The sequence below is a fragment of the Venturia canescens genome, chromosome 2 (assembly GCF_019457755.1).
Source record: "Venturia canescens isolate UGA chromosome 2, ASM1945775v1, whole genome shotgun sequence".
In the NCBI taxonomy this organism is placed as follows: domain Eukaryota; kingdom Metazoa; phylum Arthropoda; class Insecta; order Hymenoptera; family Ichneumonidae; genus Venturia; species Venturia canescens.
The window spans coordinates 14,984,328-15,010,766 of record NC_057422.1 but is presented as its reverse complement, the minus strand read 5'-3'; the positions used below and the strand labels follow the sequence as shown (position 1 = coordinate 15,010,766).

The 26,439-nt window shown below is 39.2% G+C and overlaps 1 protein-coding gene and 4 long non-coding RNA genes across 5 annotated transcripts in view; 1 reads left to right on the top strand and 4 right to left on the bottom strand.

The window, feature by feature from the left end:
• The window catches only part of LOC122406773 (protein FAM13B), a 35,832-nt gene that overhangs the window by 2,035 nt on the left and 7,358 nt on the right, over positions 1–26,439 (top strand). Inside the window, exons 2-5 of the mRNA XM_043412476.1 lie at positions 744–1,506; positions 3,545–3,679; positions 4,244–4,625; positions 6,131–6,374. Coding sequence (XP_043268411.1) covers positions 3,578–3,679; positions 4,244–4,625; positions 6,131–6,374 — 728 coding nt within the window. The 5' untranslated portion in view covers positions 744–1,506; positions 3,545–3,577. The remainder of the gene's footprint in view (positions 1–743; positions 1,507–3,544; positions 3,680–4,243; positions 4,626–6,130; positions 6,375–26,439) is intronic.
• LOC122406781 (uncharacterized) lies at positions 10,556–13,154 on the bottom strand. The gene is made up of 2 exons (XR_006260071.1): positions 12,423–13,154; positions 10,556–10,807 (listed from the first exon to the last, which is right to left on the bottom strand). It is a non-coding gene; the product is annotated as an uncharacterized lncRNA (long non-coding RNA).
• On the bottom strand, positions 13,800–16,330 carry LOC122406780 (uncharacterized). Its single transcript, XR_006260070.1, has 3 exons — positions 14,195–16,330; positions 14,012–14,096; positions 13,800–13,939 (listed from the first exon to the last, which is right to left on the bottom strand). It is a non-coding gene; the product is annotated as an uncharacterized lncRNA (long non-coding RNA).
• LOC122406779 (uncharacterized) lies at positions 17,100–18,140 on the bottom strand. The gene is made up of 3 exons (XR_006260069.1): positions 17,752–18,140; positions 17,521–17,656; positions 17,100–17,431 (listed from the first exon to the last, which is right to left on the bottom strand). It is a non-coding gene; the product is annotated as an uncharacterized lncRNA (long non-coding RNA).
• Positions 19,564–21,568, bottom strand: LOC122406778 (uncharacterized). The gene is made up of 3 exons (XR_006260068.1): positions 20,955–21,568; positions 20,496–20,889; positions 19,564–20,175 (listed from the first exon to the last, which is right to left on the bottom strand). It is a non-coding gene; the product is annotated as an uncharacterized lncRNA (long non-coding RNA).

Genomic DNA, 26,439 nt, shown 5'->3' with positions numbered 1-26,439 from the left:
TAAGCTTTCGTATAGGAATTTCAACTCAAACAATAATTTGCTCGAGAGACATAATGATGAAGAGAAAGGCTTCCCCGAGGGAAATGGGTTACATATTCTGAAGGGAAAGAGGCAAAACTACGAAAAACAACAAAACAGACTATTCCGGTTTTTCGTCAGCGGAAAGAAAAATAGTGGGAACTCGGGGATTTGTTTGGTCGATTACCAAGAACTGACTCTCGGCTCGGCCGTTCCAATGTCACTGTGCGCGCAGTGTTTTCACGAGATCGAGCGACACTTTAACTGACAACAGAAATAACGAATCACGGCATAATTATTTCGGACGAACTTTCACGATTATTTTCAATCGCATTAAAATATTCGAAATATTGTTCTCGTTACTATCGATATCAATGAAACTTTTGACATTTCGTGCAGGAAGTTCGAGTGTTCGAATATGTTTTGAGCCAAACGTACTCGCACTCGACGTACTTTATCACTTTTTTTTTCAAAAAATAATTAAGAAAAAGCGAACGAAGCGTACGCTCGGGGAATGAAAAGTTGGTACTTTCTCGTTAAGCGGGGGGAATTACGTCACTTGGTAAAAGAGCGAAACGAAACGATAACCGCTGCGGAAAAGAAATGATTCCGAGGGACAAAGGGAACAAATTCGATTTGAATAAATTTCCTACGCTGGCAATATTCACGAGTGCCGCTGTGACAGAAGCGACCATTTGATGAGTTTGTTTTTTATTTGATTACAGAGGAAGGTTCGATTGAAGAAGTTTTCGCGTAAAGGGATCGAAGTCATGCCAGGTTCATCGGTGAATCGGTGGTGACCTTGAGTCCCTTTCTTGCCAAGCCGAAACACAGGAAATCTCGTGGTGCGCCGACCCTCGATGCTTACGTTACGCCTGGTGTCGACGCATTTTTTGAAGCAGCCATAGGAAGTGCCCTTCGCCTTAACGGAAGGGCGACACTTGTTTTATGATGTGCCGTGATTGGGACATGAAACTGGGACTCGTTGATTTTCACGTTTTCAAGTTTTTCAATAAGTCAATCGCGTGAAATTCGATAACGTTATTAAATACTCGAGCCTTTTATATTGTGGAGAAACCGCAAAGTCCTCCCGAAAGTCGGGCAACGTCGCTGCAGAAGGCGAATCAAACGTCGCTCGTTTTTTTCGCACTCGAATTTATTTCATTCGATTCAAATATTTCCTCGTTTATCGCTCGTCGATAGAGCGTCACCGACGCGCTCTTTTGCTCCTTCAAGATCGTGCAAAACGTTGAAGAAAAAAAAGAGGAAAACAGACACACACACACACACACACACACACACTGAGGGGAAACGAGATTTCGTGCTTAGAAGCGAAGATACATCGTCGTCGGGGCAATTTCACTGTTGCGAGAAAAACCGCAGGCCGACCGGGGGTAGAAAATCGTTCGATCACAGGTGCCGTTTTCTACGGCTTCCAGACTGAATTCAGCATATATCAATCTGTGGAGAGTTGCGAGAGAGTGTATTGTAAGTTTTCAACACGCTCGACGCTACTGCACCGAAATAGAATTTTTCCCTGAGAAATTTATTTGCATTTTAACAATCTCATTGTCAAGTTGAGCACGGATTGTTCCACGTCTGCACAATTAGTAATTAAATAAAATTTTTCTCATTTTTTCATGTTAACAAGAAATCAGCAGATTTTTAATACTTTGAGTAGCTATTTTCTCTTAACCCTTAATGTGCATCTGGGGTCAGGTTGACCCCAACATTTTTTCTCACACGAATAGCATTTACAGATGAGCATCTCATAAGTAAAACCGCCAATATTAAGAAATCGTTATCCCCTCTCTAAAAGTAGGGAGCATAGCCACTTCATACTCCAAAATAAATAGACTTTTTGGAACGGTTGCAAAGTGGACTATTTTTCCCTTAAAGCATGGACACTTGTCTGTAAAGCTCTGTAAGGATTTGTTTCAAAACTCAAAATTTAATTTTTTACGAGAGATTTAACCGAAAAAGTGCTTTTTACGGGCACTATCAACTTTGAGCACGTTTTTGAACAATGAAAAAAGATTTTTTTGGAAATCCGACTTTGCAGCCTTAAAGTTGGATCAATTCACTGCAAAAAGTGACTAAACCTTTTATTTCGAAAAGCGCATAGTTACCAAGATATTCGATGTCGAAAATGACCTGGGGTCAAAGTGACCCCATGTGCACGAAATGTCTCGCTGCGAAGGTGTGCACACTAAGGGTTAATTTATTGACTTTGCACGAAGCATCGTCAAAACATGACGCTGAAGTTTCCAACGTTGGAGTCCAACGAAATGATCTAAAAAAACTCTCAAATAATTCCAGTAAATCTCCAATTTTCTTCCCCGCCGGATTTCCAATTCGTTATTTTTTAAAGCCACATCAATAATTCGTGAAATAAAAAAATCATTGATTAAAAATCTTTTTTCGTTCATTTCGTTGAACTCCAACGTCGCGAACTTCAACTTCGTGTCAAAACAGACAATTTGTGAGCACGCATAGACGATAAGCGGTATTGAATGTGATAGGAAGATGAAATACCTAGAAATAAAACGAAGGCTAACCTTCGAGCGACCCCTAATTTCAATTTAATCGATCATCCAAGGCCAAATAACTGGCATGACTTGAAGCATATTTTACTTTTGATAAAAATATATTGCTCACGTTAGCTTCATTATTCATCGTCAATTGAGTGATCGTTTTCTTCGATTATTCCTTGTAAACGAACCGTGTGCATTCTCCGTCGAAAAATATGTCGAATTTCCAACAGACAGTGCTTATGGAATTGTTGAGGATTGTCTCAATGTCACTGTAAGCCAGGCCTCGAGAAAAACATTTTTTTGAAGAACCGTATTTTTCAGTGGTTTAACGTTTTCAATTGTCGATTGAATTTTTCTGATTGGAATAATCTCTGTTGGTGAAAATCAATTGATCGGTCGAATATTTACGAGCGTTGTTCCATTGACAATTCCCTATTATCCCTAAAATGCAAGACTTGTGCAAAATATCGATCAGTTTCGTTATTTTTCTTTCGTTATACGATAAAACTTATTAGAAATTCCAGATTATCTATGTACTCGTACGAATTTTTCATTCGATTTTTTCGTTGCCTGAGGTTTTTTGGTTGTCATTCGAAATCGTTTGGTAAACGCGGTACGCTTGTGAATAAAAATAAATAATTAATATCTCTTCAACGCTTTAAACTGCAGAGTTCGAAGAGGTCGCAATCGAAAGAAAGAAAAAAAAAAAAAGAAAAAATATGTCAACTTATAATATTCTCCGAAGTGCTATAGTTAATTAATTATTAAAAAAAAAACAAATTTTGAAAATTTTTTAAAACAATTGGAAACGCTATCGCTCCGGAGCAAGAGTCTCTGGCAGCAGCAACTCGTCATAACATAAATGTACTTGTCTCAGAGTCGCTGCCGCGACTCTAGATGCATGCTCGAAATTTATCGTTGAGATAAGTTTTTCCATTAGCGTTCACGGCTGATCGTGTTGACAAGTGAAATTGAAAAACACCTTTTGACAGTGCGGCAGTGGGTCGCGGTGCAGACGAAGTGGGATGAGACGCCCTCAGCAAGATCCTTTTCATCACCATCACCATCATCACCATCATGGTTCATCTTCAAGTCCTTCTCGAACTCGCCAACAAGCAAATGACAAGGTTCGTTCTTTCTTCAGACTGATTATTAGACTTCCAGACAAAATTTTACTGTGAGTACTGCATCGAGAAGAATTTCAATTAATTAAATTGAGAGAGTTGAAAAAGTTTTCAGAATGAAAGAGTGATTTTTTTACTGAAAATTTGTTAAAATTCTCAAAATGTCGATATTTTTGCGTCTTCGCTAAATAAATAACCGAATTTTTTCGATGATTTTTTCTAAAGAATGTAAAACAGAAAAAAAATGGAAGTGATTCTCATTCCTCTTGAAGTTTCGTTTGCCATTTATTTTGCTTAACGACCACCAACTTTTTTGCTTCTATAAAAATGAAAAGTTTCAAGCTATCAGCTATTTTTGTTCATATTGAAAGCATCGTTCGCTTGTCAGTGTTTATTAAAGTTTCGAGTATAATTGGCCTTTATGAACGTGTGTGAGCTGGAAGATTTCAAGTTTCCCTTTTTAATTTCAATAGCCCATTCAACGAAGTATCGGGATATGAAAAGTTTTTTTTTCGATACTCCAATGAAAAAGAATTCGCTAATCGTATTTTCGTTTTCTGTTTTAAGGACGAGTCCCGTCTGGCGAGAGTAAAGCGTGTACTCGCTGGTTCGCTTCTCGGACGTGGCGGAAGTTCGAGTCGAGTATTTGGTGCAAGGCTAGACCTCGTCGAGTCTTATCTCGACACGGGGGTGCCTTACGTGGTGCATCGTTTGTGCTCGTATATCGAGATCAACGGATTTCAAAACGCTTCCGTTTTTCGTCTGTCCGGTGGGAGCCCGAGATTGACGGAGCGTCTTAGAACCGCTTTCGAACGTCGTGGCGATGCCGATCTCGAGGCTGCGGCATGCCCCCCAACCGCTGCCACCTTACTCAGGCAGTATCTCAAGGAACTGCCCCAACCTTTGGTACCTTCCACACTCGTCGGAAGTCTCTTGGACGTTCACGAACGTGAGCTTTCGAAAATTTTATACTTCTATTTCAAGAATATCTGCACAAGTTTTTTCGATGATAAACATCGAAAATAAATCCCACAAGAACGCACAGCCCTTTCCCCCAACTCTTGAGAACCATTGAGAATCGATCTGCTCAGTCTCGTTTTTTCCTTGAATGGAGTCGAGCTCTGAACCGTAGATTGAAATCTCCGTTTTTACAAATAAAATCCAATTCGCATCAGCTAAATTATATAGTAAATACAGAATAAAAGTTCCAAAGCAGAAGTTCAGAATTTGACAACAAAAAATTCGGTTTGTCACTGTGACTAGTGATATTTTGTAAAAAATAGTTTCCCATACAGTGCTGCACAATAGCTACGAATCAACGATTGAAAACAGACCGGTTTGTTTATTCTAGTAAACACAAAATTATACTTTTAAAACTCTACAAATTATTATTCGACATTGTAACTTTGCATTTCTGGATGGTTTTTCACTTTATAAGATAAAACTGCGAACGATAGCAGCCCCTTGTTTTGAAATGCTAAACGTGCTATTCTGGTATAGACCGTAAATTAAAATTGGCTAAACTTGCACTGAATTCTATTTTCAACCGGAAGTACTAACTCGAACGTGGGTTGTTACGCTGCTGCCCACTCTTAGACTCCCTGATGGAACCTTCACCTTCATAATAGTGTTTGGCTGCGATTCTGGCGGAATTTCTCGATATTTCCATCCACGCTGTTTTACATATTATTTTATAAATAATTTATCGAAGAAACAACGGATCGATAGATGATTTTGATGGATCACCAAAATCTAGTTTTTCCATTTAAAACGTAATTTAGCAGTACAAAAATATTTTCAGTCAATTTTCAATAGAAAACACTAGCCAAAAAGTTTGGTTCATAAAATTTTGCTTGGAATTATGAAAATCGACTATTTCAAGGATAATTTGGCAATAAATGAAAATTAATAACGAACGATCGATGTGGAAGACCGAAAAATCCAATTGTAACGCCACAAACGGAATTCTCAATGGATGCAACAATTATCTAGACCACATAAAGTCGATTTGTCTCTGAATGCAAGACTCGGCAATGAATAGTTCGTAAACTCGTGGGAAACAGAGGTTCGGGACGTTTTGAACTTCCTTCGGAGAATTCGAACTGAAACTTGAAACTGGTAGTAATCACTGAGAATGATTCGTCGCTGTGAACCTCGTAGTCGGGAGTGTTCGGGCGATCGATTCTATCTTCGATGTGCTTGTGGGATTAGAGCTTATTGCCAAACGAAATTTTGATCCTCAGTAGTGAGAAAATCGATGAAATAATTGTTTGAATTAATCAATTTTAAAGGTATTCACGTTTCAAAAAAATGAAAAATGAATGATAAATAAGTTTTCATGATTACATTCTGATTATTTTTGTATAACGGGGAGAAAGAGATTCGATTGTTGTGAGTTTATTATCTCATTGAAAATAAACTTGATCTAATTGGAAATAATTTTATATTTGGCAGAAGAATTCGAGAGCAATCGGGAGATGTGGATCGTCGAGACGAAACAATTGTTCGAAACTTTGCCACCGTCGCATTATCGGCTGTTCGGATATCTAGCAAACTACCTGAGCAAATACGAGGCTAGACATGGTCGAAGTTCTGGCGTTTGCGGTGTTTTTGCACCTGTCGTATTGCCCCACGTTCCGCCAGCGACAACATTGTTGCGTGACATTCTCGCCGAAGCATCGGATCTCTTTCCAGACTGGTGAGTGACCAGACACGTTTCACTTTTTGTCTATTCTTTTGTAAATCGAGCTAGACGAAAAATGACAAGTTCTCAGACAAAGCTAAGAGCTAATCAACTATGCTCCGTAATTACAAAGTACATTTATGAAAAAAATCGATCCTGATGCCTGGCCAAACACGAAAAAGTTTGGACTTTGCGTTCATGGCGTCTGATTTCGTTAAGTCACGTGAATTTCGATTTTTCAATAATTGAATAGGTTTGATGAATTGAGTAAATCGAAAACTGGCTTGTTTGGGTTTCACTTTCGCCACTCGTGACTGAGAAAAAAGCGAAAGACGGAAAGACTCCTGAAAAAATGATCGCGATCGAACTAATTACAGTAATTCATCCATCGCAATTTTACCTGTTTTTAAAAAATGTTTGCTAATTGAAATAATGAAAAAAATAAGTATCGATCACGCTTGAGAAACTTCGCCGATCAACACCGTAAGCGTTCCAGTCTCGAGTCGACCTCCACGATTAATTGCACTTTGAGATTTCCTGAAAATTATGTTTCTTGGTTCGTAGTACGATAGTTGCGTAACAATAATGCGTGTCCATTTTTTTACATTATTTTAACATCGAAATCACGAGTTATCACGAGTTAACGGAGCATGACGAACAATGCACAATTATTCGCCGATTTCCTGCTTGTCGAAGGTCTCGAGTTTTGCTTATTTCAACGTTAAATTCTCATGTTATTTTAGTACGAGCTAATCGTGTCATTATGCCTGACAAAAGTGCTAATTTTGTTTTGTGTTAGGACTCACTGAGACGATTTTTATTTGGTAGGAGAACATACAATTATTTATCCTCTCAGAAAAAAAGAAATTTCAAAAGCGCGAAACGAATTTTTACCGGAAAATCTTTGTCATTTTTTTCCACCAAATTTATCCCGAGTTTTCAAGAAATAAAATCCTCTCCAAAGAATATCAAATGGCAAGCAGTTACCTAGTTTTAGTACTTCGGTCCTGGAGGGTGGAACTAAAAAAAAGTGATTTGTTCGCCTTCCGTGTAGGCAATGCGATTGAAAGTTTAATTTCCTACGGAACAAAATATCAAAATTTTACCGCAACGATTTGAGTGTTTCAGTAGCTCTCGCTGGGGAAAAAACTGCCTCGTCCAACTTCAACTTATCGAAAGGCTCAACTTTTCATCTTCGTTTTCGGATTTGAGCTTAGTCTTACATTATTAAATGGAATTTATAACACGCGACAAATCTGCGATGCAATATTCCCGTGGGATTTGTCGACATTCAGGGGAGCCAGCACTTCCAACGAAACGGTGATTGACTGCAACTGCAGTAACTTCATCTATAAGAAACTAGGTGGAAGTCATTCGCGTTCGTAAACACACATTGAGTCGGGAAACTACTTTCTACCCGGTCACGTGAAGATTCTACGCGATTTCACGTCACATTTATCTCGCAGTAACGCCAACGATAATGTCTCCTTTGGAACATTGTGATATTTCAATCGAAACGGCGTTCCTTGCTGAAAAAAAAAAAAACTGTAAAAAAGGGCAAACGTAATGATGATGAATTCAAAAATTAAACTTCCTGTCTGAAGACTGGATTTTAAGAGCGTTTGAAAAAATTTCTCATGTAAAAAGAAAGTCAAATTTCATTCGCTGTTCAGAAAAGCATGAAACAAAACGAGCAAGCATAAATTAATTGCAGAGGAGGATAAAAAATGCTCAGAGATTCAGATTACGCTTTCGTCAGCATCGAAATATGCCAATTGAAACCGGAAGTTTAAGATTAATAGGGACATTTCCGGAAGTTGAGATTACAGCTTTTTATGACGAATTGATACGCACGCGATTTCCAGTCTCACATTTCCTCACTCTTGATACCAGTACTCGCATACTCTCCGCATACGAGCTCGAGTTAGCCGGAAATTAGTAGAAATTTGTATGCCAGGGAGAGAAACAGAGGGGCGGGGGGAAAGGTTTGCAAAATTTGCTCGACTGTGCCCGTCTATCGACAATTGGTACAGAATTCAATCAGTCGATGCGTTGTGGGTCACGGACTCGAAGTATCAAAGAGGAAAAAAATATTCTCGTCCTTGTTCAAAGACGACGCGACGAATGTAAACAAACCTCCTTAGAGTGCGGGAGTAAGCGAACGGCTCGATGAATCATTTTTCGAGTAACGTCGTTCTCGGTGATTATTTTGACGCTTGAAATAAATATCGGAATTCGTTTGAATCAAACTCGAACTTCATTTCGAAATGTTCGATTCCTTCTGCACGGTTTTCCAACGATTTGTTTTCAAATTACTGATTACGTAGTCAACCGACTTTGAGAGAATACGAAAAAATTGAAAAAATGATTTGTTCGTGCGGTTTAAAAATATCGTAAAATAAATTCGATATTTTCTGCGGTTTTTTCGATGGCATTGAACAGAAAATTCAGTCGCACAATAGTATTACCGTAACTGATCGACTCTCATAGGAATTATTTGGAAAACGCTTTGCTGCGGTATTTGGCTGTGGTTGCAGCGAGCTGGTGATTAATTCGATCGACAAACCTGTGCGACGCGTAGGAAAATCTCGGTTATCCACGCCCCGGCACGTTTTCACGCGGTGCGTTAAGCCATTAAGCTCCGGTGCATTCGACGCATGCATCACATCCAAGTGCACGCGCGAAACAAACCTTTACGAGTTTTCGCGTCTTCGAGCATGTCTGTGGAAATGAATAAAACGACCGTGAAAAGCCTCGGCCTCGACAATTCGTCCCTGCGAGCTCTTTCATCTCAGAATCTCGATTTCGCTTATCGAACATTTGCTCTCCCTGAAATAATAAAACTTCTCTTCGAATAAACAAAGTGCGAGTCGACTCGCGCGTCACGTTTATGAGATTTTTATTGAAATCAGATTGAAAAAGTGGTGGAACAAAGTGACTCATTTTTTCTGTTCATCAGCGCACTATTTCACAAATTTTATTTCATCACAAAATTATGGTCGAATTTGAAGGATCGAGAGAAAAAAATGTTGAAGAAAAAAGATGTTGAAACAACAAATTTCGTCTACGATCCTGTTTGATCGATTCTCCTCGTTGGTCTGTGGACTTTTACAATCGGAATATTCACGTTTTTACCCCTGGGCGAATTGTACGATTTGGGAATGTTCGAAAACATTCAATAGTTAGTTGAAATTAGATTCGAAGCCCTTTTTCTCTCCGTCTCATTTGCTGTCAGTGGCTCGACAACACGACAATAATAAAGCGACAATTCCATCGGTTTTTGTGACCCGTCGCCCGCACATGTACGTAGACATCCGAGAAACTCGATATCCCTTTCAAGAGTGAATCATAACAGAGTTTATAGTGCGGTATGCGACGATCGAATAGCACAAGACATTTCATGTCAGTTCGATCGCATCCGAATTCTGGACACTCGGAATTTCGAGACTTTGGGAACGCGTTGAGCAACACGCGAAAATGACGAGGCGTCTTGAGTTTTCAATTTTTGTTGGATCTGAGAGCCTGACGTTCGGAACTTTTACTCAAAACCCATGATTTTCATTTTCTTTCTCCAAGGAACAAGTGAAATTGATAAAAATCAAGAATTTCGACGAAACGAATTCAAGTTTTTCTACCGCATTTGCAGCCAGCTCTTTTGAAAATAGTAGATTTTCGTGCTTTTCGCCTGGGATCCGAGGCTCCCAAAAAAAAAAATAAAAATAAAAAAAAGTATTAAAAATGGGAGAAAATTTGGGCATTCTTTGGTCGTGAATGAAAATTCAAACGGTTGTTAATCATTAATTTTGTGCGAATGTTCAAAAATTCAGATTGATTCTTGAAAATTTGTTGTCCACACGTTCCTTCGTCGCTACGCAGCGAATCTTGGAGTGTCGAAAAGTCACATAACCGAAAATGAATAATTGAAGCGAGTTCCGTAGCTCCCGAGTCCTAAATAGTCAAACGTAAAAACATACGAACTTTTGTCTCCCCCAAGATTTCTATCTAGGGAGTTAACGAGAACAAAATAATGGCTCCGCGTCTGAGAGATTGATAAAAAACGACTTGACTCAGCATGAAACGCCGCATGTCTGCGATGTTGTCGGGATAATTGATACGAGCGTTGAAAAATGCTGGACGATAAATAACGATCATATTCGCATGTTGGAAAAAAAAAAGAAAATGATAACTCAACGTGCTCGAGGTTGTACAGTGCTTTGACGAAACGAATGTGTGGGACCGTATTAACGGTTACATAAAATCGATTATCGAGTTGAAAATAGCGGTGAGGTTTCAATAATATGTCTCATAATTACTTCACTTCCATACGAACGAGTTGGCCCATAAAAAACTTGGATGAATCGTCCAGCCTGGAAGCTTTGAGATCGCGACGCTGGAATGCCCTTCGAAACGATGTTCCAATCCCACTCGTCATCTCTCGCTCATCCGACCTTCAAAATAGACTTTATTAGCGGATTATGTGTCAGGTTAATCCTGCTCGTAATACGCGAAATCCGATTAAGTAATTTTGCCTCATAACGCAGCGATCACATGTATACAACGATGACACTCGACCCCCCCTGCCCCTCGATTTTCTCCTGCTTCATTTCATTCCTCGCCCATGAACCAGCAACGCTCGATCGTTACTGCACAATATTCCCCCCGAATTGACCCAATTTAATAAACATCCGGTCAAACCGATTGATCGATAATCCCTTCCATTTCTACCTGTAACTGTAACGAACGCAATTTTCTCCACAAATGCGTCGCGACACGCATCAATTGACTTATCGAATTATTTATCATGGTTGACGCATTCGCTTTTCCTTCTCCAGTTGTCCTGCACTGTCTCCCATTCGTGTACACTGATCGCCCAGTATCTCGATTATTTCGACCCATTCATCTTTCCTTGTCTACGATTTACCCACATTTTTACACGCACAAGTTTTTGGGCTCTGGGTTTTCACAGAGGTGGAAGAAATGATCGAAATTTAACTCGAGTTTTCAAACGATACGGTTTTTTAATTTTTCACCCACGAAAACCTTCATGAATTTGTACAAAATTCAGAAGAAATTTCAGCGTTTGTTAATAAAAGAGGAAAATTCGACTTGCTCATTCCACAGAGCTTGTGCCATTTGAAATCAACGAGTTCACCATTTTCTACAGTCATACAGTTGTTTATTGAACAAAATATTTAAAAGAGTTTGAAAAAATGTGTCGAAAAGCATTTTTAAATCGTGAAATAATCCCGAACAAACTGCAATTTGACTTTTCGATTTAATCGAATTTTCGGAATACAATTTCAAGAACATTCATTTTCTTTCGAACAATATGGAAACATTTTCGAGAATTTATTAGTTAGTTTAGTTTTGGTAGTCGATCAAGTCAGACCGTGCGAAGATCCGGGGTCCGATCCACCCCAGCGTGACAAATTTAACTAATACTACCTGAAAGCTTGATTTCTCAGGTTTATAGAACGAGTTGATTTTTTTTTAATTAAAAATAACGATTTCTACATCAATTTTTGTGAAAAAAGTCATTTTTCCTGCATTCTTTTCTTTGACATTTTTTTTAATATTAAAAATAACACGTATAGAATAAAATCGTTATGGTTTTTTTCAATTATTTATCGTCCCCCAAAGTGAGTGGGGTACTTTGGACCCCGTGTGACTATTACGCCAGAAACTTGAGGTGTGACTGGTAAGGGTTAAGTGGAATGATCCGTCCGAACTGAAAAGTGAAGCCGATTTCTCTGCTTCTACGATCCACGTGATGCAATTGATTTCAGATATTTTTACACATGAGAAGAAAAGAGAAAAAAATCGATTCATATTTTCGGAGAGCCTCGGCACAGAGTTCATGGCTCATCGTCGTTTATTCAACGCTCCATGCAGAAGCTGTAGTAGAGTAAACATTATCGTAAACCTAACAGGATTATCGGACAAAAGAGAAAAAGCGTGCATCAATGTTCCGAAGCCATGAATTTCTTTCAGGGCCGTGAGCAAAGTAAGCTCACAGTCGGGTCTTCTCGGTGCGAATTTTCTCGCAACCTAGCGCATACTCACAATAATGATCCGCTCGATGCTTTCAATTAGTTTTTTCATTTGGAGCAATTTTTTCCCCTGGACGATCATCGGGTGAGAATTTTATCGTCGAGATCTCCTCAAGTAATTAAAGTCTCTCCGGATCCGAAAAGTGAGAGATGATGAGTTGGTACGAAATATTAAATGAAATGTGAACGCAGTCGTGTTTGTTTCGCATCGAATATCCGACGAGGTCGTAAACTCAATTCGCTGGTAACTCATTTATAATTTCAGAAACATCTTCCGGTGAGAGAGTCAACTAAATTCGATACTCCTCGGTTTGGAGCGATCGCGCTATCTCCGGCATCGGAATTTTCATTCATTGCGAAATTAAATTCGCGACAATGAAGCGATAAAAATACGTGACCGAGTTGAAGAATAAAATGCGATTTTCGATGCTTGCATTCACGCTTTTTTTCATTTTCAAACAGAAATTTCCTTCATTTTTTAACAATTTTCTCGATTCATCGATTCATGAATATTGGCTGAAAGATATACGAAAGAATATAAAAATGAAAGTTCATTTTCGGCCCGTCAAGTCGATAATTACGGCGCAGAGTCTGCTCCCAATCCACCGATCGATACTAACACGATAATTTCGTCTCTTGGCGTATAACTCAGCCGAGTCGCTCATAATCCTGGCAATTTACCAGGACTCTGAACACGCTCCGTCTCGTACAAACAAATTCGACTTCTCGTTCGTCCACGATACGTCTAGACGATAGATGCTTCTTGTATAAATACTTTAACATGAGAAAAATATATTTATAGCCTTTACGATGAGTCGTTGTTTATTTTGAGAGGGGAATAACTCAGTGAGGAAGTTCAAGTTCAAGCAGCTTTTTCATTGATTTTACTTAACCCAGAATTTTCATGGTGAAAAAAAAACATGAACTTTGTTACACGACCGTATAGTTTCATGCTAATTCTGCGTCAATTTTATTCGATTTTCCCCATTTAATGTGACCGTACGTCGAATAGACGTTGAGCTAATTATTTTCTCGTCCAAACTTTCAGCGGTAAAAAAATAGATGCTCGGTAGAGAAGATTCCTAAGCACCACAGCAGCGAAATATTCCCTTCAACGTTTCGTCGAGTGTTGAGCAAATTTTTGTGCATTTACGAGTTAAATTAGCGTAGAAAATTCGAATGTGGAAAGAAAATTGGATTAAAATGAGTTTTCTCAAAATTAGTTCAAATAATTAACGAGATAATTTTTAACGTTCAAATATTCAGCTGCATTATTTGATTAATATGAATTTTATTGAGCTCACTGTACACTTAATCAAATAAAGAAGCTTCCCCATTTTTTTTGTCATTGGAAACAATTCATCGTTCGCATACCAGGTGAAAATGGCTCATGGAAAGTGTGATGAGGGTAGTCCAAATTGAATTTTGCCTTGGGACGTAAATGCACGTTTCCTCGAAGCGCAATTCGAGTCAATCGATCCGAGCCCCCTCCCTCTCGCTCCGCTTCTCCAATTGTGCTCTCCTCTGTCTCTGTACGCCGCGCCGGTTAGCAACGAAACGCGCGATTCGCGTGTGATTCGTATAACGTTCGAACTCACTTACCCGCTCTCTGTGATCGAAAACTAATCGATGAATTCAGTTTCTCCGTGCATCCATTTTACGTTCATTTCTCTTCATCTTTTTTACTCTGCGAACAATATTTTCATGGAATTTACTTCTAGAATGAATTTCTCATTTACTCATTGTCACGTTCACGCAGTTGAATATCAAATTACTAAAGCTTACAGTCCTGACGACTCAACTAAAGATTCTCGTTCAAAAACGTTTTTTTCTTTCCCAGAAAATGATTTTTCCTGCGCACAGACACGCGATAAGGTCACGTTTTCACTCTGAAAAATCCGAACGAAATAATCTGGAAAATAAAGTCCGACAATTGTCTTGGGATCGTGGCCTTGAAGGGGCTATACGTGCGTATAGACGTTGAATCTTGCTGACCCTGAAAACTTTACGACCGAAATCTTTGCAGGAGCAGGAACACCGCCCTTCCGGTTGAAAAGTTGCTCGACATTGATCCTGAATCATCTTTCGCGTCATTACAATAGTTTGTACACAATTTCCGTGAATATTTAATTATACGAGTACAATTCATAGTTTCGATAAAAAAACGATTTTCAAAAAGGCGATTTAACGAGTGCGCGTCGGATGTGTAAACCGCAAAACACAGATCTGCGTCAAGCGTATGCGATCCGACCCCGTCTTCGACCTCACAAAACCTAAAAATAGCGCACTCGTCGAAAAAAAGGTAAACAACAGTGCTCGAAGATTCCGTGTATTTTGGAAAATTTTTCCACATATTTATGCTGTCAATTAGTACAATATTGGTCGCGAATAAACAGGGGAATGAAGCTGACGAATTGTTCAAACACGCCGAGTAATTGTGCGAAGGCACTGAAATCATATTTACGCAGTAAATTGAGTCCGGAAACGTGAAGCGGCTGCCTAAAAAAAAACCCTCGCATTTGGAGCGCACGACGACGGACACGAGCAGTTTTGTCAATAAAATTCGTGAATTACAATCGTTTCGTATTCTTCGAGCTCGAAAAAATAGTCGAGATCCTTCTCCATTTGTGTTATTTTTATGAAAACACTTCTCTCGTCGAGGACCGTGCTTACATTCAACTCGAATACCGTTTTATCCACAAAACTTGTTATATATTCCCCCGTTTTGATAGGTCAAAGATTTTTTGTATTTTCTTTACTGCTGTGCCACGTGTATATCCTCGAAAAAAACGATACGCCGTACCGTATAGCTCGTTGAGTCGAGGAGACTGTGAACCGGTTAGACGAGCAGCCGCAAAAACGTGGAGGGCGCGGATCCTTGTGATTTTCCATTTAGCGATATCCCCTCCCGTCCGCAAAATGCCTGTCTCTCTTGTGCAGGAGCACACGTGTGACCAAAACAAAAACAGAGAAATAAGAAATGCGAGGACCCCTTCACTTTTAAAAGAAGAAGAAACATTTTTTTTTCATTTTTTAATACATTTTTTTTAGTACGGCCGATATTTTAGTACATTTAAATTCGTAGCGGCGCGGTAGCCTCAAAGAATTGCTTCGACAAACATTTGTTCTTGAAATTTTTGCAGGTTATTTAAAGCCTGTTTATCGAGAGGAGATGTTCCTTGCCTTAATGAACGAGGATGATTAAACCATCAAGTTTGTAAGCTCGGTACAATCGCTCGCGCCACTTCGAAGTTTACTTCCATTTTGGACTCAGGCAACCGACCAATAATTATGCAATCCGGTCTCGGAGGTTGAAAAAAAATGGCACGAATTCAGAGAGATATTCGGGCGGTCGTTGAATATGTCTCGCGCCAAAAAAACACGTGTGTCGTCCTACAAAAATGTCAGAGACTAAGAATAAGAAATAATAGACTACGAGGCAAGGGTCCAAAGGTAACGAGAACACGTGTAAAAAAGTTTGCGTCGTTTTCGAACCCACGTAGCCTCCACGTGGCTCATTTGGTCGATGACCACACGCTCAATGCTTATTTCGTATGGTTTCCTTCTCACTCCGCTCTCCAAAACGAAACACGTCGCTTTGACATAACCAGAGAACATCGTCGGAAATATGAGGTCAAGTCAAGACTCATTTGTCAACCCGAAGATTTAAATAATCATCACGATTCCCTACACGGAGAGAATCAAAAGGTAGATGGGTGAATATTCGCTATCCAAGATTACGCGGTGATATTTTTGGTAGGCAAAAATGAATACGTACTGGATAGATTTGCAAAATTTCGACGCTAGTTACCGTGTAGTTTAGCAGCAAATTCATTATTGAATATCGACTTTTCTCTGACACTTATCACTCCGGCATATGAAAGCCGTACACACATCAAAAGTTATTGAATTTTTTCGTTAGTTATATTCCAAGATTTCGAAAAAAAAAAAAATTGATCGTTGTATTTCGTGGATATTGAAGAATACATGAGTATTTTAGTTTTTAAACCTTACCATTGAAAATCGGCTGAAATATGAAAAAATATCTGATAAGAAATCATTCGGATTACACGAAAAATGTATCAGTAACGTTTGACAACGCTGCATTCAATATGCGTTCGCATGTGACCTTTTCGTCATATTTTGTCGTTCGTTAGCTTCGCGACGTTTTTTTTGTAAATTTTTACAAAACGACGATTTTTATCCCGGTAAACTTTTTGATCGTTCATTTTTTCATTTTCCTCCACTGCAATACTACTTTGGACAGTAAACTCACTTCATAAACCATAAAATTTGTAAACAAAACAGACAGCGTGATATCAACAGTAGCGGCAGCTGCTGCACCGCGCTAGTCAAAATGAACTCTTCAAACGTTTTTTTAATTATAAAATTGTATAAAAATGTTGGTTCTTTACCAATTATATTTCTAAAATAATAAAATTATTGTTTTAAAGCAAGTTTCGTCTTTTGAAATTTTCGAAAAATTACGTAGCCGTCAGAAATTTACTGTCAAATTTACCGGACGTTTTTGAATGCGGGAACAAATCAACGAGAAAAAATTAATTCCTATAGCGCACCGTAAAATTTTCAATATTTTGCCGAATTTTCATTTTTATGATAGTAAATATTGCAGCTAGTTAAACTCGCGGTACGTATACTAAAATTTACAAAACGTTTAGTAAATTTTACGGTGCATCACGGTTAAATGTCTTTGCCCCAATGGTTGGAATCGATCATTCGCTTCCGAATTCCGTAGCACATTAAATCAGTGATTTACCCACTTCAACGAAGGGCTGAGCACGTAAAAACAATGGGGAAATAGGCCGATGTAGCGACAACATACCCTTGCCGTGTCCCTATTATTGCCGTATCCTGGCATAAACATCCGGACGGAAATTTTAGCGGTGAAGCGCAGTAAAATTCACCGCGACGCTCGTGCAATGTTTCCAAATAAATATTGAAATAATCTTCAAAAGTACGGCAACTTTAATCGGGCTTTTAGACATACTCCGGTAAAGGATCCTACTTTGAACAACGAAAATGATTTGAAGTACAAGAAAATTCGATTTTTTTCACATCGTAATATCATGAATTGCAGCTCGTCACCGTACAATCGTAACTGGACGGTAATTTTTCAAATGTAATTCCCTTCGTGTGCAAGTTTTTCATTTTTTCATATTCGCCATCTCCACGCAAAATACCGGAGGACTCGTGGTCATAGAAATCCCAAAATATGAGCATAAAACACTAAAAAACAATGAGAAGAACAAATCAGATCACAATGAAAGTTTCGGAATAAATTTTCATTTTGAATTCAGCAAATTTTTGGACAGTCGTCTTACGTCGTTGATCGATGAATCGTTTGAAGGAGGCTGTCGACATGGTTGGAAAACGTCTCATAATATTTTGTTTTTCGATTGACAGTGTATTTTGCCAATTTGACGATCGTGTAGCGAGCGATATCGCAGCCAGTGTCAACGTATATTCGAGTTGTTTTGGCTCGTTGAAAATTACCGTAATTCTTCGTTATTAATGGAATCGTCCTCCGGTCGTGCCCGGTTGGCCCTCTCACCCGAGCCGTGTGAGAGGTCGAACATGGTCGTCGCGTTCCTGCGTGTGTTTCTGTTCGCGTTATATTTACGAAAAACGTAAACTTGCTGGGGCACCGCGAGAACGAGCCTAAAATAGAATTCCGTTGACGTCAAAGATTTTCGTTGAGACCTGATGAAGCACATGCAAGACGAACTATTGCTCAGAAGCACGTCGTTAAAACGTGTCTTCACGTGAGAAAACTCGTCGACGCATTTCCACGCGTACGTCTGAAGCTTTGCAAGCAGAGTGATCAAGACTATTTGGAAATCGTCCAAATTCGCGTTATTAGTTATGCACCGACCCAGGGGTGGGCACTGCTCTAACGCTCAAAAAGGTACGTCAAGGCGGGCGGGCTCGATATATTTCGAAAACTTATAACGTTGAACAGCGTTCGATATCGTGGCAGCTTGCCAACTACCAGAATTCATCCCCTCGAGAGCTAAATTCGCTCTTCATTCGGAACTTATTAAATTAATCGAATTTTTTCGGTTTCGAGACCATACGAATCATTATTTCTCGTGGCATTTATATTCATGGGGAACGAGAACGACAGTTCGTCGTTCCCCAGCTCACGGTTTTTTTTCTGCACGATCATTGACAACCGAATCGTCGTGTTCGCCAAAATAATCAAGATTCTTCGTTATTCGGGCTGGAAATTGATGCATTGCCCTCAAAAGTGAATTATGGAAGCTGAGAAAAAATATTTCGTCTTCGATTTCACGGGGGAACAGTTTAAAAGTAAAAATCATCGTTGAAGAACGTTGTTCTCTTGATCGATGGAACGAATCGCAATTATGGAAAATAATAATGCCAGAATGTTTCTATATACCGGTGCTGTCACGTTATCGTGCAGCTTTCTTAGTCGCGGCGTTGTCCAAGGTGGAATGTTCGACCAGGTAATCGAATATCCGCAATGATATAATCGAGTGCAAAAATGTGAGTCGTCAACTCGCTGCGTTTTTTTTTTTTTTTTTTTTTTTTTTTTATCGATTCACTCAATCTTGTTACAGTGGATTTAAATCGCGGTTGTTAATTATTTGTTATTCAACGCGAGAGTCCCAGGAGACTGTGATTATAAAAATCGTCCGGGTTGCTTCCGTCGCCATAGCAATTATTCTTGCTATTATTTCATCAATACTCTTCGCTCTTTTTTTCAATTTTTACTCGCGTATTCGAACGTATAATCGATCGACGCTGTAAGCAGAGTTTTTTTTAATTTGAACGACGTTTCGAATCGGTATTCAATTCGCCGGGTCTCAAGTTCGAATGAATCATCAGTAAATAAAAAAAATAAAAAAATTTAAAAAAAAAAAAAGCATGGACACGCAATCGATTAAAACTCGTGACTCGATATCGGTCACTTATTTTTCTATTTATTTGCTCTTTCTAACTCCCGATCGACCGTAAGAAACACGAACGAAAGCGTTCCAGCGTTAAACGAATCTTCCTCGTTATTATTACATCCTCGCGCTGCACGGCCGTTGAGTCATCCGCTTTACAACCATTTTACGGCTAACGATCACTCAAAGGGATTTAATACTTGGGATCGAACGGAGCGGGTATTAAAATAATGCATCGTTTTTATCTTTATTTAACGCTACACCAAACGAGGTTATGAAATTAAAATGCGGGAGAAAAAAGCGTTTTATGCGAGAAGAAGAACGAAATATAATTTTCACATTAATCCCTGAAACTCAATCACTCGAAATGTCAAACGTCTCGAGACTTTTTTCCAATCGAATTTTCCTCATTCCCCACACTCTGATCGACGCTCTCGTATCGTAGAAAAGTCGCGAATTTTTGTCGATATTTCTTTCATTATCGAACTCGCTGCTCGAGAGGATGCTTCACAGCGGAAGTCCTTGGTCAGAAATTTCGTCACACGCATACACAGAGAAATGAGCGTGCACTCGAAGGTTCATGTTTCGTGTTTTTCTCCACGAGCGCGGAAGGACGGAAGGACCAACCGGTTTCGTGGTACAGTAGCATACGAGTAACCACTACATTTCTCTTCTCCTTTCACACTCTCGCCTTGTCTTCCTCCTCTCACTATAGCGTATAGCGGCACGGACCCCTAGAGCATCCGCTCGTGGGTAAAAAGTTGGAAAAAACACACACGTCGTAGTAAAAAATCGAAGTAAAAATATTTCTTCCAAACCCGTCGAACGAGCAGCCTGAAAAAAATAAAATGCATGGAAAAATACCGAGAGGAACTATCCGATCGCTGAAAAAAAACGACGTAGGAAATCAGTTTCGAAATAAAAATACAATGCTTGTTTGAAGCGCTGAAGCTTTTCGAACATAAATTTTTGGCTACTGCGATTTATTCGAGAAATATAATCGTGCAAATCCGATTTCGAAGCAATATTTATTCGTTAATTTTTTTTCCGATTCAATGCTCATTTTTAGGAGAAGAAATTCGACGCACTAATTCTTTTGATAATTCGTTGGATCGATATATTTTCGAAAATGAACTATGACGAAATATATTTACCAAAAATGTTGTCTCGAACTTCAGTGTTGGAGATCGCGACCTTTCACGCGATCACGAGTGTCTTTTGTATCATGCTCGATCCAAGACCTTTAGTTACCAGGGTCAATCTTGAGACAAGCACGGCCCTGGGATGTAATTTACGTGAATGCACTTTCGACGATGTACAAGACGGTGCCTTGGCGTACATGCGTTCTATCGCGTCGTGTTATTCGACAAAACGTCTTGGAGATTTGTCCTCCGGAGGACGATCGATATGCTGCGATGTTTTCCAACGTTTTCTCACTTTCATTTATAATCCAACGAGCCGCAAATACCGTGATCGATCATCTCCATGTTCTCGGCACAGGAACAGTCACTTCTATCACGTTCTCATCATCCCAGTACAGTTCTCCCACTATTATTATGAAAATCAGTCAAAAAGTGTTCTACCGAGACGAGAAAACAGTTTGTTTGCATTACCTTTTTTCAACAGTCTTCAAAATAACGTTTCTGGCCGAGCACAGTGTAACTGACTTTTTAATGAAAATATTGAAATCGAGACTGACAAGGAGCTTGCAATTCCTGGCCACGGATCGGAGAAATAATTCCCAGCAACTGGACGAAGCGAGCAAAGCTGATGGCTTGTGCTAATTCATCAGTGCCATTTGTTCTGACAACAAACTCGTGAAATTTTTTTCTCCACGAATGATTCGACGAATGCTTGTGCAATCGACGATCGAAGAATCCGAAAAATGTTGTCGAGTAATAATTAAGGTGACAAAAAATGTTAATACGTCAATCATCGATGAGTTACTCGGCAGGGTTATTATGGATCTGATCACGCCCCTGGTTCGTAGCACTCGTGTGTCCATGCGAACATTCTCGTAATCTCACGTAGTCTTATGTACATACGTATACATCAGTCCTGCGCGTGTACAGGCAGATTCAGAATCCATGACTCCTCGTGTTCGCGGTCGTTACATTGCTCGATTTTATTTACACGATAATTCATTCGTAAGTCTGTAATTATTCGAGAGTTAGCTAAATTTGTCTGAATCAATTTCCACAATATTTTCTGACGTTTTGCCTTCAAATTTTTCCGCATTTTCACATCGATGGGAGAAACTGTCACAAAACTTATCTAAAGATCGACGAATAAAGTGAATTTTGGCTAAATCTTGGTTTTGCATCGGAATATAGTGACGCATTTAGATTATCTGAAAGATATGAAAAAAAAAATCCAACCAATTTTCTCAGGAATGATGGCAATCGCATAAAAATTCTTTAAATAATTTCACTGTCGAGAAAAAGGGTTTTGATTATATTTTTAGTCATGATGTAATTTTTAACACTTCACTCCGGTATGTGGCATTATTCACTAAGTATCTTGAGGAAAAAATGTCTTCGAATTTTGATGATGCAAAGTAACTCGGCGAGTTGGCAAGCGTTAGAATTGAACGCTTGGAAAATGGCGGCGTATTTTGAGAACCGCTGTACTGATGATATGGGCGAGCCGGCGCGCGGGGGCTCGCCGATACAATACGGATATAGACTGAAGTCGACCGGCAAGCCGGCGCAGTCCGCTCTCCGACGTGCTACGGTGTCGAAAGCATTTTTAAAAGCTCTCATCGCGCGGTCAGCAACAAGCCACGAACGCGACAAAACACGTGAAACCAGCACAACCCAAAGCGAGAGTTAAATAATAATAATAATAATAATAATAATAATAATAATAATAATAATAACGAAAATAGAAAGAACTGTGAGCGAAGCTGGAGAGAAAAACTTGGAGAATACGTTGGAATTACGTTCGTACGAAGTACACACAATCGTAGAGCTTCTAACAGTCGAAAAAGTGTAGATTTTTGGATTAGCATGTCTGCTTCTTGACAGCTGAAAATATTTAACTTTGTCCGTCGCCACATTCGGTATCGTACGAAAAAACTAGTCGATAGAAAATTTGTCAGTGGAACGAGACGTTATTCTCGATGAATTCATACAGTTTTTAAACGAGAAAAAGTAACTTTCAAATTCTACTTACCGTTAAAACATAATTGTCGAATTAAAAAAATATTTATATCGTCAACGTTAATTCTTAACTCATAAATAAATGTTTCCTCGAATCGTCGAGAGACTCGTCTTTGCGCCGGTAGTTTTCTATTGGAAAAGAAAGTTGGTGTTCGTGATCACATGAGTTTTCTTCGTCGGAGACCGATTCTCGAGGAATAGAACTCGCTTATCAGTTTCGAAACTGTGTAGATATATAAATATTGATTTATATATTTATATCGACACACATCACTGAGAGCCCTCGTAAAAAAGTGAGTACGTTTTTCCTATTTTTTCATCACAATAAAATAGACAGCAATGGACGGTTTTCGTGACAACGAAGAAAATCACGAGTCGGGAGTTGTTGCCACCGAAAAAGGAGTTGCTCGTTAATTTTCAATTCATTTCGATCTCGAATCACTCGAGGGACGTTTATTATTGATTAATTTCGTAATAAAATTTGGGCTCGACCTCGTTCTTCTGGTGTCTTTCTTTTTCCCACGAAACTTTTTGAACACGGAAGACATTTCTGCACAGTTATTTCCCTTTGTCATCCACCTTACAAGTATAAAAGGTTCTCAACACTTTTAACAATTGGCTGACTCTTCCTTGAAAGCGTAGTCTTAAAAAGAGCAAATAATAATAACAATTAAAATAATCACAATATGGTTCAACGCCCTTCAACTCGACATATTTTTCTTGGAACTGAACGAAGAAAGCGTGCGTGCTTCCTTCATTTGTTTGTTCAGCCGAAAAGAAGGTTATCGAAATTTACAAATTGGCCGGTAAAAAAAAGCTGGAATTCTTGTGCGGTATTCGAGGCCCTGAGGAGTCACAAGTGTAACGGTTCGAATCATCCGTCAATCGGATATCGCAGAAAGAAACCGCGACGTCGGGGAAAGCATAAAAAAAACAAAATCAAACTTTGCAATGTATAAAAACGTAATTGGCGTTTAGTCACATGAAAAAAAGCGCGCAAAAGTCTTCGAGTGTTGGAAGTGTCTCGAGAGTATTGCGACGAGGGAAATTCATCCGATGAAAAGCAGTAACTCGGTCGTAATGATCTCGACAAATGGCGCGGGCGCCCGCAGGTGGCACACAATCGAAAAGAAAATAATAATGAAACAACAATAAGAAAAGCGGTCAGTTGCGAAAGACACGTATTATTATTAGATATCGAGTGCGAGAAGAATGCTGACAGTGGAAAATTCTCTCGCCGTCCCCGGTATATCTCGACGGACGCATAACGTCGATTGAGAAAATATTTGTGTCCTCTGCTCACCCACCCTTCCAGTTGAAAGTGCACCGTCCGTGTGGCCCGAGTGTCCTTGACAGCTTGGCTCTCGATTATAGAAATACAATTTCTCTCGCTGCTCTTACTTTTTCCATCGAATGAATAATTCTTAATTACGATTCGATCCAACCGAGTTTATGCATTATAAAAATGAATGTTTAGCAAACACCGTCGTAAAGTGCAATAAATTGTTTTTTCCTTTCAATCAACGACTTGCAAGACATTTTTTAGGGCCATCGGGAAGAGAAATGTTCTCTACGATCTGCAATTATTGTGCACGAGAGTTGAATTTACAGTTTTTTTCATTTTTCATTCGCCCAGCACTCCTCCTTCAATGATAAAAATTGCGTGACGCTTACTGTCGATTAAGTTACTTCGTACTTTGAGAACTTTCTTTGTAGGAACGTTCATGCTGAATAAATTGATGACTCAACACGCGTGAAAAATGAAATAAATTGATGACGCTGAAGTTTGCAACTAAATGGTCTGAAAATCCCTCCAATAGTTTCAGCAATTCTCCAATTTCGTTTCCTCCCGAATTTGCATTTCGTAGCTTTTCATCCCGCACTGATACTTCGCGTAATAAAAAATTGGTGAACAACGAATACTTTTTTCGTTCATTTCGTTGGACCCCGACGTTGCAAACTTCAGCTTCGTACAGATTGGCCGAACTTTGAATTTCCTCATTTTTTTCAAGTCGCCCAAAGACGTGAGAGTGCGAGACAAATATTTTTGTTTGATGACACAATTCGCGACGGAAAAAGAAAACGATGAACGAATGACTCCCACCTTCGTTGGAGGAAATTTCGGCAGTTAATAAACTTCCTGAGTCTGGAGCCTAAAGTCAAGCGATATGAGAAGTCGCGTATATTATACGTGAAATTTTCTCCTCCGCAGGATCGATCGTATCGCGTGCCAAAGGCCATCAGTAAATTACGTGAATCCATTATCGCTATTTTCAACGGAAACGTCCAGTTGACACGGGAAAAAAACGTTCTGGAACTTCGAAAATTGGATCGGCTCGGTTGATAAAAAAATACTTTGCTTAATGCGGCTCTTACAGGGATAAAATTTTCCATCGTTGCATCGGGCACGACAAACTCATGCGAACATCGCAATTAATACGAATGACGAAGACTCTCGGGTCATGAAAAAATGAGCGGCTAATAAAACAATTTCGAAATTGCAACATTCGATGAATTCCATCGCCGCGGTGGAAGAACGAGAATTCACCGACGCAAATATCTCACTCCAGCGCCCTCTAAAATGGGCCTGCCCTGATGCAACACGCGCCGCGCAGGTTCTCTAAAATTTTCCATCGCTCGCGGGGAGACGACGAATATACCTGTGCGGCCGATGACTCATGCCGACAAAACACGTACTCGACCAGTAGGCAAAAGCGAGAGGATAGGAAGAAAGAGGGAGAAAGAAATGTTGTAGAAGAAAAGAGAAAAGTTCGAAGCGCCGTCGAGTCTACCGGCGGTCAAATGCTAGCCGATTAAAAGCCGGTTATATCCTCTCGATATCGCACCTGACTCGTGTGGAAGAAACATTTAAAACGGGTTATGTACCTACTCAATTAATCCCGTCGTCTCAGCACTTTGCTTGCTTCGATTTCTTTCGAAGATAAAAAGAGCGAAGAGCAGTATTTTTCCTCTTATTTCCTCAGCTGTCATCGCTTTTCCACAATATTTTAAAAATTCTTTACTTTCGAGTGTTGCATCACTCGTTTGCTCGAGAAAAACAATATCTTCGACCGGACATACGTTTCATTTGCTTTTTTTACATCGCACTTTACGAAGGAATAAAAAAGCTACGAATTTTCTCGATATTTTGTTTGGAAAATTGAAATTTTGAGGTAGTATTTCAAAACAGTTCTAAAGAATTACATGACCTCTGAGCAACTTTCCGATCGTTGAAATCGTGGGATAAAAATAAGCCGTGATGACACCTCTCCAATTTAAAATTGTACAATACTCGACTGTTTATGAAAACTTTTACGTTCGTTTCTTCCGAAAGGTTACCGTTTTCCTACTATATAAAAACGGGTTGTGAGGCTTCCAACGGACGTTGGTTATCCGAACATTTCGTTTATTTTGAACAGCGGTCGAAAGAGTCGTGAAAAAAATTTGTCCATCGTCGTTTCCCTGACGGAAAATATGATGACGTTTTAAATCCCTGGCGAGTATCGTTCCGTTGCGATGGATACATTACAATTCTCGTTTACCAACGTGTTAAAAAATACGAATTTACACGAACAGAATCTGAGAATATCCACGAGCCATATAGTGTTTCAATGTATCGGGCTTTGCAAGCTCGATTTGCACGCTTAAAATAAATGGCCAGAAGGAACTCGACACCCAAAGAATCTTTCACACGAAAAAACTTCAGGTAACTCGAAAGTTTTTCCCTTTACGTACAAACGAAAAATGTTTTGATTCGTGCTTCACATTTCTGAGTTCAATTAAATTCTTATTTGAATCCAAATTTTGAATAAAGCAGCTCTTTAATCCATTTGAAATTTATTTATTTGAATCATCTCTTCGTCAAAAAAGTTATTTTATGTTCATGAATAACAATATTCCAATTGACCACGTAGATAAAACATTTTAAAATAACCAA